This window comes from Salminus brasiliensis, chromosome 23 (genome assembly GCF_030463535.1).
Source record: "Salminus brasiliensis chromosome 23, fSalBra1.hap2, whole genome shotgun sequence".
Classification (NCBI taxonomy): Eukaryota; Metazoa; Chordata; class Actinopteri; order Characiformes; family Bryconidae; genus Salminus; species Salminus brasiliensis.
The window spans coordinates 13,644,224-13,655,354 of NC_132900.1; the positions used below are offsets into that span (position 1 = coordinate 13,644,224).

General features: G+C 42.9%; 1 protein-coding gene across 2 annotated transcripts in view; it reads right to left on the reverse strand.

Moving 5' to 3' along the window:
* Nucleotides 1-7,654, reverse strand: part of camsap2b (calmodulin regulated spectrin-associated protein family, member 2b) — a 73,078-nt gene extending 65,424 nt beyond the window's left edge. For both annotated transcript variants that reach the window (XM_072669370.1, XM_072669369.1), the window contains exon 1: nucleotides 7,032-7,654. In XM_072669370.1, the coding sequence (XP_072525471.1) occupies nucleotides 7,032-7,170 (139 nt within the window). In that variant the 5' untranslated portion in view covers nucleotides 7,171-7,654. The remainder of the gene's footprint in view (nucleotides 1-7,031) is intronic.
* Between the last annotated feature and the right edge of the window lie 3,477 nt (nucleotides 7,655-11,131).

The window sequence follows — 11,131 nt, forward strand, 5'->3', positions numbered from 1 at the left end:
CGATCGGTGCTCTACTTCAAAGGACTGGTAAAGATTGCTTACCAGGTCATTAGCTGATGGCTTTGTCCAAAGCAACTAACACTACCCAAAACAAGGCCAAAGCTCATTAGCATCTTGTGGCTCAGCAGCCTGCTAATAGGACTGACATCAGTGCTAACCTAATACTAATCAATCCAACACTGAAAGGAAGCTAAGAGACATTAGGCCTTAAACAAATGGCATCATGCTAAGCAGTGGCTACTCTATTGTTTGTCACGTTGGCATTTTGCTTAAAGTATGAAGACATATTGTAACGGTAGTGGATACTCTTCCTGCCTTTGTGAGTCACGCTGGTCAGCAGTGTTGTTGTGCTGAGTTTCAGTCCACAGACAGGATACAGATTCACAAGAGAGGGAGGAGTGCAGGACAGGTCAGTGCACTCCAAGTGATGCTCGAAGCCAAATATAGGCTACTGAGGAAGTATGATTCAGTTCAATAGGTTTTGTTTATAAAGGCTGCATTTTATTAAACCTGGAATCTCGTTTGTAACTTAAAGAAGTATTAGTCAATATTTAATTAGAATATGAATGATTAAATATTATATTAAATAAGAATTATTCATTCATAATTGTAGCAATTGCATGAACATGTGTATTAGTTTGCAAAACAGCGAACCGGACTGAGGATTTGTGTATGTTTTTGACAGGAGGTTTACACTGACCACCCATCAGTCACTTTCTGAGACACTCAACGTACCATTGCTCCACCCAGATCTCTGTCTGTTCGGCTAGAAAACCATGGCGGAATCCGGTAAGCGGGCTGCAATGACGCTGTGCTGCCAAATAGCCTACTTCAAGGCCTAGAAACATGCCAAACAGGAGTTAACACTAGAAGTGCTTTTCCAAAATGGAGAGAATTATTACACATGAAGTTGGACGCAGAATTAGTGACGTTTCTCTTGGGCATGTATGTATACACAACCTGTATGAGGCACTGTAAAATTTACATAATAAACTACGAAAACGTTTCGGTGAACATCCTCCAGAGGAATAAATGCAACACTGGCCTGGAATAAATATACACATCAATTGATTGATAAACTCATGATAGGACTATTAGACAGTGAATACACTTGACTAACCTCACGGCAGCTAATCGTTACAAGTATATTGTAAGTAAGTATTGGGTTTGTATGTTTGTATGTTTATTAGAGCATATTTTTTACATAGGTTTTAAATGCAACATAAATAATCAATTAATATTACTATAAGCATCGTCATATCGTTCAGCCCTACTCTAAGCCCTCCCTTAGAGCTCCTTTGATGCTCACACCACTGATCAGTGGCTTACGAGCCACAGTCGGCATATATCAGTAGCCACACACACGATGTTTAAGCTTCACTGGGCCAAGTAATTGGTTCCCATCTTGCAGATCTATCAGGCAGCACTAAGACCCAGTGTGGGAGTATGAGCTCTAAGCAGGGAGATGAAAAATCGCTCTGTGCAATGAAATTTTAAGCAAGCCCATACTGTATGACCCAAATACAGAGAGTCTGATAGGAAAAACAGACAGTCCCTGTAATGACCTCACACACACACACACACACACACAGCCGCCAGAGGCCTTCCTGTTATAGCACACTCCATAGGGGCTCTGTGTTGTGGCAAGCTGGGCTGCGTTACCACAAGAAGCCACATCACTGTGTGTTTTTTAAAGCCAACATCCACCACTGCGGCCTGCACTGGAAAAATCCATCCTGTTCTCCTGCTAGGAAGGCACTGAAGAGCCAGTGGATGTAGTTTTTAGCATGGTGGGAATTTTCTTGTAGTTTCCAAACTAGTTTAAGCATGGCATTTTAAGGTGGAAACTTTAATATTGTGTTGAAATCCTAAGCCGCAATTCATCTGTTAGCCTCATGTAATCTGAATGCATAAATCACACTTGTCTTAAACCACGCCAGCGTGGCCATTTATTAGATGTAGCTCCGGTCTCATTGTTTTACACAGACTGTTATAGCTGATACACGTTTCAAAGATTTAAGAAGTGATATACTTTGCTCTCTATGGTAATGGTGGAAAATGCATGTGCAAGTGTTCAATAATAAAACTAATAAAATAAAACCATAAAAGGACAAACATGTTTGTGAAGTTGTATTTCATAGTTTCTTTTTTCATGTACATCATAAAGTAAAGGTTGATGGAATGGGCTTAGTTCTGGAGCCAATAAGTCAAAGGTTTTAAGCTTTGATCTAGTAAAAGTGTTCGTGTTGCAGAACACACTGTTGATATAGTTGTTTGAAAACACAAACGTAAGCTGTATACTTGATGAAGAAAAAAAATCGACAGAATACTCGATTCCAAAAATATTTGATAGTTGCAGTCCTAATGCTAATGCGTAGCTACAACCGTGGTCCTGATATAAAAGGCAACGTTCAGACACAGATTTATGACCATGGTCCAGTACAGCTGTTACACATCAACTTTTAAAACAGAAACCCCGCCTCGCCGGGCCATGCTAACGTCGCAGTAGTGCGCTAAAGTGTACTTTTCACCACACTAATGATCGGTGTCAGTCTCCACCATTTTCTGTACTGGAAATATAAAGACCCAGGATCTTCCTCACAAAGGTGACGCAAATATGAAGCTAATCAGCAGATCCTCAAGTATGGTTAGCTAACCATGCTGAGAAAACTGGACCCAGCCCGGTTTATAAGTGCTCCGTGCTGAACCAAAAGTAGTTCTTCTATGGCATTGCTCACAGAACCTTTTGTAGCACCTTAATTGTCAAGAGTGTACTACACGTGGCTCCACATTCAGCGAGAAGGGTGGGCATTAAGGAATCTACCCTGGGTTCGGTTAATGCAGCTTACAGCCTGGGGGCGAGTGAAAGAGGTAAATCAGACTGTGCTGCAAAGGTCACTGCAGCCAAAAAGGCATCAAAGATAATGTTCACTATGTTATTAATGCAGTGGTTCCCAACCCTAGTCCTGGTGGACTCCCTGCCCTGCACCTCCAACACACCACCTTCAAGTCTGTGTATTAATGAGCTGATTAGCTGGATCAGGTGTGTTGGAAGCAAAGTAAACGATAAAATGTTGAAGGCAGCGGGGTATCAAGGTTGGTAACTGTGGTACGAATGGATATTTAAACCGAACAGTCATAACATTGGCTCACTGTCCATTTTATCTGCACCACTGACCATATAGGAGCACTCTGTAGTTCTATAATTACAGACTGCAGTCCATCTGTTTTTCTGCATACTGTGTTAGCCTGCTCATCAATGGTCAGGACCCTACAGGACCACCACAGAACAGGTATTATTTGGGTGGTGGGTCATTCTCAGCACTGCAGTGACTCTGACATGGTGGTGGTGTGTTAGTAGTGTGTTATGCTGGAATCAGACACAGCAGTGCTGCTGGAGTTTTACTACTCGCTGTGAGCTCTATTAGACACTCCAACCTAGTTGGTCCACCTTGTAGAGACAGGAGCTCATCTGTTGCAATACAGTTTGTATTGGTCATCCTTTAGTCATTAATCAGTGGTCGCAGGACGCTGCCCACGGGGCGCTGTTGGCGGGGTATTTCTGGTTGGTGGACTGTTCTTAGTGATGCTGAGGTGTTTAAACACTCCAGCAGCACTGCTGTGTCTGATCTACTTATAGCAATACAACACACACTACTAACACCATATCTGTGACACTGCGGTGTTGAGAATGATCCACCACCCAAATAATAATACCTGCTGTGGTGGTCCTGTGGGGTCCTGACCATTAAGGAACAGGAGGGAAAGGAGGTTTACAGAGAACATATCCATTTATATGGTCAGTGGAGCTGATAAAATGGACAGTGAGTTCTAGACACAAGGAGTGGTATTAATGTTATGGCTGATCAGTATACATAAGCATGTTTTGCAGGGACAAAAACTAACTCTATGCCCTAAATCCTATGAAGAGACACTAGAGGTTAATCTACTGAGACGCAGCCAGATGGGAGAGCACATGCAGACTTACCACATCCCAGAACAAACACAGCATTGAAACTAACAAGCAGTGAAAGGTCAATGAGAAGGGAAAGATGAGTTAATGCTCTTCTACAAGTGTGTCCTCGCTTGCTACTCCACAGAAATATCGTTGTTTAATAGTTGTCACAGTAACCAAGGTTTTGAAATACACTGCTTGGGGTGGGTCTACAGTAGTTGCAGTACTGACTGACTGACTGAAAACAGAGGGGGCTGAAAAGGAGAGGACGCCCGTACATGTTGGTATATGTTGTAAAGCGCATGGTTTCTAGGTGCATGTGTAACTAACAGTGAGTAATCTCTCTTTGTAAGGTCTGCCAAGGACAAACCCAATGATGATACATCTATAAGAATGCAGTGTGTCTGTTCGTAGCCAGTTTAGTACGAAGTAACTAGCATTGTAATACTGGCTGGCCCGACCCATTCCATACACCCATATTCTCATAACTCACCTCACAGGGGTCATCGAGCAGACACCTCCCTTTATCAGTGTTTTGCTGACTTAAGACAGCCCACAACACCTCCAAGCTCACTTCACAGAACAATCACTTAGCCAAATTCACCGTAGAACCACACTGGCCTCCCTAGTGAGTAAGGCCATACTTAGGCCCACTGGCAGCGTTAACGCCAACTGCTCAGTGCCACCAGTCCCATGTGGTTTCTACGCACTACAGCAACCACCATACGCACTACACCCACACTACAGCTACCCATATATTAACAACCTGCAGTTTTACCAGTATCAGCAGAAAATGGCGAATAAAGCGCCCAGAATTGCTGATGGGTTTCCATCACAGCATTGACAAACTTGCAGTCCCTCAAACATAAGGCAAAAACCCATGGTGCTCCACTGGGGAATCCACTGCGAGTTCCTCAGATTTAGCTAATGCAAAGTATATAAACAAACATAACAGCAAAAAAACATGTAAACTGTAACCAAATATCATCTTTATCACAGGAATAACATGTTTTTATAAGCGAATTAATGACAAATAAGGTTCAAAGGCCCTTCTCATTCAATCGCTAATGACCATGTGTTCTTACGTACTAAGAATAAAAGTATTAAGAGTAAAAGAGTTTACAACTTTAATCCTAATATAAAAATGAACAAACTGTTTTTGGTACTGTGCCGTTAGGACGGATGTATGTAAATGGCCTCTGCTCTGATTGGTTGCCCTGTATTGAGATTCAATCAGAAACAGTCAGCACTGAACCACTTCAGCATCAATGGCCAGGGCTGAATAAGCGTACAATCTGGCATAACTACAGCAGAGCCGCAAAATGGGCTGCTTCCAAAACCCCACGACTGTTCCATAACAGTCTTGACTCATTATATTTACACCCATCCCGCTAGTGAAAGCCCTGCTAGCCCTAGTCAACTCCAGACTTTGTTTGCCATCAGAATTTGGGTTGCTACACACACCAGGCCTGTTGACCACAGTTTTTCCTGTGGTCAGTGTCCGCAGAAGGAAAGCTCAAACTCTGCACCCAAACAAAGCGAAAGCCAGCGTTACTTACTTACTATTCATACAGCAAAGAACAACTTCTTTATACCTTTTTAACATGTTCTATTATACAATGATAAAATCAGAAAACTTGATTCATAATTATTATCATTATTATTACTAATACTAGTGTGCTGACACTGGCTCTTACACACAGTATTGTAACTGCAATAAAGAGCATTGATACCATGAAGCTTACAGATGCCCTACAGATGTCCTACAATCAGTAAAAGCCAGTCATAAAGAGTTATTACCAATAAACAGATATTTAATTGAACTTTTGGCACTTTCTGTTTCCATGTGGTGTTTTGTTTTGGTTCTGAAACCAAAGGTGGAGTTGAAGCAGCTTGTTTAAAGGCCACACACTGAAGTTTTAATAGCTTTTAACAGAGAAACGTGTACCTGAATGGGAAATTGCTGCTGTTTGGTGAAGCTTAGCATGATCATGCTTCCCTGCTTGCACGTGTTTCTGCATTGTGGTCATTTTTATTTTTTATAGCTCTGAAACTTTTCATATGTGCAGTTCCTCAACAAGCAAATGCTGTTCTTTCACACTTATTATATCTTATTTGGGATCAGACATAAAACAACCTATAAAAAGTGGAACACTATAAGTATTATAGATATTATACTATTTATAGTGTTATATTATATTTATAACTATCTATCAAGTATTTAAGAGTTGGTATCTGTACTCAGTACCGGCAGATACTTGAATATCTGATATAGTAAGGCACAAGTGGTATCGGTGCATCTCTAATTATTATTATTATTATTATTATTATTATTATTATTGATATTGATATTATTAGACATCTTCAGTTTAACGTTACCACACTGAAATGAGTATAAAAATTACATATAAAATATGAATATAAAATGAACACTGTTCACTGGTCCTCCAGCTGAACCCTCCATGAGTCTAGACCGGACAAGGCCTGGTTGGAGTGTCCTACCTGTGACTGTTTAAAAACTCTATACATGTCTCTATACCTCTCTGTCTTCACTTCAGCTCCTTTAGCTTATCACCTCTTTTTCTGAACATTATAAAGACATCAGGAAGCTCAGCAGTGCTCCGGCCTGATGAGTAACAAGCCCTGGCCTGGGTCGTTAGTGTGAACCTCACTGCTGGAATGAGAGCCTGTGAGTGGGGGTTTCCTCTTCTGCCGCCTGAGGACAGCTCCCACCCCGCCGGAATCCTCCCTTTCCCCAAATCCAAAGAGAAAAAGAGCAACAGTTTGTAGACTAGTATGCTAATCCGCTGAAGCAGGACTGGGGGGTAGCTGCAGGCTGTCATTTTTTCCTCTCGTGATTCATCTGGAGGAGCAGCGTAGCGAGTGACGCTGCGCGGTTTCACGTTACTGGCTGAGGGCTGCATCCTAAATCAGCCGGAGAGCTTTTCTGATCTAACACAGCTTCAACTCCAACATCCTCATGTTCTCTACTCTGCGTTTTCTGCCCAGTTAGACCCTTACTTAGTCCCTTCCTTCGTCGCCAAGGTGTGTGAAAGGGTAGAAAAGCGCCCCCTACCTGACCCAAAGGCTTTGGCTACGAGCCACGTCAAACTGCACGATATTTTAGCCCTTGAGAAGTCGTAGTGGTCGAAAGATTTGATGGCCGGGACGATGAAGGTCCTCCTGGCCTCTCTGGCCTCCGCCGCCTCTCCCATCTTCTCTCTCCGTCCGCTATGCAGCGGGTGACATTCCAGCGACTGGATCTGTAGTTATCTCCGATGCGCCAAAACACACACACACACACACACACACACACACACACAATCAAATCTTACTCCCAGATAACGGACCACTGGGTGGGCTCGGGTGCTCAAGGACCACCGGAGGTTCTTAAATGTCCGGCACACGCTCGGCTCGCCATTCCGCCGTTTCTGCCCGTGCTGCTCAACCCAGAGAGTGACCGCGGCCAGCTGCAGTAGTTTTCATCCGTTCTCCGGCATTATCCTCAGGTTGCCGTCGGCTTCATCGATCCTCGGTGTGACACGCAAAGTCCTTACAGGGGCAGGATTAGAGATGTCAGGGCGGGGGGCTGAGAGAACTGCTCGATAAAATCGTTGCCGTCTGTCATTTTAGTGGGTTTTCCTCTCCTGTAAGTTTGAGACCCTGCGCTACCCCTCCTCATAGGAAATCACGCTGGCTCTCTGCGGTCCGCCTGCAGCACTGCCCTGGAAAAGGAGGAGCCGCAGTGCGCCTGCGCGATACGCCCAAGCGCAGTCTGGCGAGCTGTGTGTTTTTTTTTCCCCACCCGTACTCCGACAATCTCCGCCTCCTGAGCTATGATTGGCCAGCAAAATCTCTCCACGAGCGTGGATTGGCTGTGAGTTCATTCCCCCTGTTCGGCGCGCGTTCAGTGTGGACGATTAGCCAATCCTAGCGCAGGAGGAGGGGCTTTTGGAATACGGGTGGGGAAAAAATAACGCAGTCTGGCTGTGTTGCCTACGCAACGCCGCCACGTGCGTTTCCGCCGCGCTTAGCACAGGCAGCAGCCAGCTCGGGCAGTTACAGGACGAAAACACGCTTATTTTGGAAAGCTGGAATTATAACACTCCTCTTTTGGTGGCTTTTGGGTGTCGATTTGGCGCGGGGAACATTTCTCTACCAAACTCCACCTCCGTTTAATGTCAGCCAGGCTACTGTGCTTTAGCACGTTTGTTTATTCATTAGATTTACGACTAGATCCCCCAGCTAGTAATTGATAACCTGCTGAGTGCACGATATGTCCATATATTTATGACACCCCTTCACCCCAATGAATGCATTCAGCTACTTTAAGTAGCACCCGTTGCTGACATAGAGGTGCACATGCACAAACACAGCATGTCTTGTCCCTGCCAATCTTTGCAGCAGATAAATATGAGCATATTGGCACCATGCCTAATACCAGGCGTGGGCTAGAGGGTTGTAGAGCCCACCAATCATGCTCAATGCTAGGGAGCTTCATACCTGATCAGCCCACACCTGGCAATAGATTCATGTTTATCTGCTCCAGACAGTCCTATTCTATTGGCAGGATTTCTATGCAGAGACTGTGTCAGCAATGTTAGGGGTGTCCACAAACATTTTGGCATTTAGTGTATCTCGAGAGGGAATTTGTTCAGATGGTCAAGAACCACCAAGGCGCAGGTCTGCCATTAACTGGAGGATGCAGGAACACCTTAGCCATTGTCTACATTGAAGCATGTTTAACATCACCATGGACTGAAGAACAATGTCGTCTAAGAAAGAAGAAACCCCTGCTCCAGAATCGACCCCTTCAAGCATGCCTAAGGTTTTCCGCTGACCACATGGAAAAAAGACAAAGCCTTCTGGAGGAAAGCTGTATTGTCAAATGAGAAAAAGTTTGGGTTCTTTGGCCACAATTACCAGAGGTCTGTTTGGAACACAGTACCAACTGATAAGCATGGTGGAGGTAGCATCACATTCTGGGCTATTTGGCTGCCAGTAGAGCCAGTGGATGGAATAATGAAGAAAAGGGACAACTTTAGAATTTCTACCTCAGAATTGGGTGTTCCAACACAACCGCGACCCAAAACTCACATTAAAGGTGGTTGTGGTATAGATAGATGAGGCTATGGCCTTCCCAAAGTACATTGTGGATTGTGCTTAAAAGTTGGAGGAGGCCAGATATTTGTAAAAAAAAATCTACCAATTATGTCAGGAGATTCGAAAACCCAACCAGAATTCTGCAATAAGCATGCTGATGGCTATCAAAAGTGTCTGGTCATGATGAAACTGGTTAAGGGGCATTAATCCAAATACTAGGTGTGCTGTATGCATATTGTAACCCTGTTCTGACCCCTGTGTTGATTTCGACTGTTTTGTTCTCTGGTAAAGATGTGTTTCGTAACTCATTCTGCCCCATAAAAAACAGTTAACAACAAAGAAATAATTAAGAGCCGCATATTGCCATGACATTCCTGTCCTTGAATGTCCTGAGGGAATGGAAACTGCAGACCACAACTGTATGTTTCCTCCTTGTTATATATGGAGGTTTCTGTGCTATCAGTGTTCAGATTTGCATGCCCTGTTTTGAGGCAGAAGTACAGGATTAATTGCTAACTGGCTCTGCAGTGTTATGCTTAACAGACATTGCAACACTTTGTGAACTATTAATCACTGAGTTAGAGATCCAAGGCAGCATTATCCCATCCCAACTCCCACCAGGTAGAGGAGAAAAATTATTCGCCTGTTCATTTTTTCCCTCTTCATCCCTCATTTTTCTCTTTCTGGAACAAGTATGACAAACAATTTCACTTAGTATCTCAAAATAATAACTATGCTAAAACAATTCCTTATTTTCTCACTTTTAGAGGGACTATCAAATTGCTACATTCATTAAAATTAATAAGTCACAATTATTATTTCAAAAAATACTTTATTAAAAAAGAAAAAGGAATTGTTATATTATTATTACATTGCAATCTCAATTCATTATTTTGATATGCTAAGTAAATAAAAAATGCACTTCCTGAAGGAAATACCAGTGCTTGCAAAGCTCATAATAAAAAAGAAAAATGTGAAATAATAAAAACAAAATTAGACTTCAGAAACTAGAAAGGAAAAGTTAATGAACAAACTTAATGTTGGCTTGTCAAAGTGTGTGTGGTTTGTATGGGAATGTAACCAAAGTTGCTAGATGGTCGCTCTGCTATCCTAGGTGGTCGCTATGGTGGTTGCTAAGGTGTTGATGAGTGGTTGCTAGGTGGTTGCCATGGTGTCATATCCCATGTGGTTGCTAAGCTGTTGCTATGGTATCCCAAATAGTTGCAAAGGTGTTAAGTGGTTGCTATGGTAATGCTAGTCTATTGCTATGGTATCCCAGGTGGTTGCAATGGTGTGTGGTGTCTGTGGTGCGCAGTGAAGTGTGCAATGTGTAGTGTATGTGCTGTACAGTGTGTGGTGTGTGTGTTGTGTGTTTGTGTTGTGGTATTGTGTTTTTTATGGAGTGTGTGCTGTGTGTGTATGATGCAAAATGAGGAGTGTTTGTGAAGTGTGTGTATATAAAATGTGTGTTGTGTGTGTAGAGTGTGTTATGTGAGGGGTGCCATGTCTGTTATAGAGTTGTAGAAGGAGGGATAGATAGACAGAGAGAGTTATAGAGGAATGGACAGACAGAGTTGTAAAGGGATATATCGACAGACAAATGGAGTTGTAGAGAGACAGACAGACAGATAGACAGAGTTGTAAAGGGATATATAGACAGATAGACAGAGTTGTAGAGAGACAGACAGACAGACAGACAGAGTTGTAGGAAGACAGATAGACAGACAGACAGAGTTGTAAAGGGATATACAGACAGATAGACAGAGTTGTAGAGAGACAGATAGACAGACTGACAGTGTTGTAAAGGGATTGATAGACAGACAGACAGAGTTGTAAAGGGATATATAAACAGATAGACATAGTTGTAGAGAGACAGACAGACAGAGTTGTAAAGGGATATATAGACAGACAAATAGAGTTGTAGAGAGACAGACAGACAGACAGAGTTGTAAAGGGACATATAGACAGATAGACAGAGTTGTAGAGAGACAGACAGACAGACAGAGTTGTAGAAAGACAGATAGACAGACAGACAGAGTTGTATAGGGATATATAGACAGATAGACATAGTTG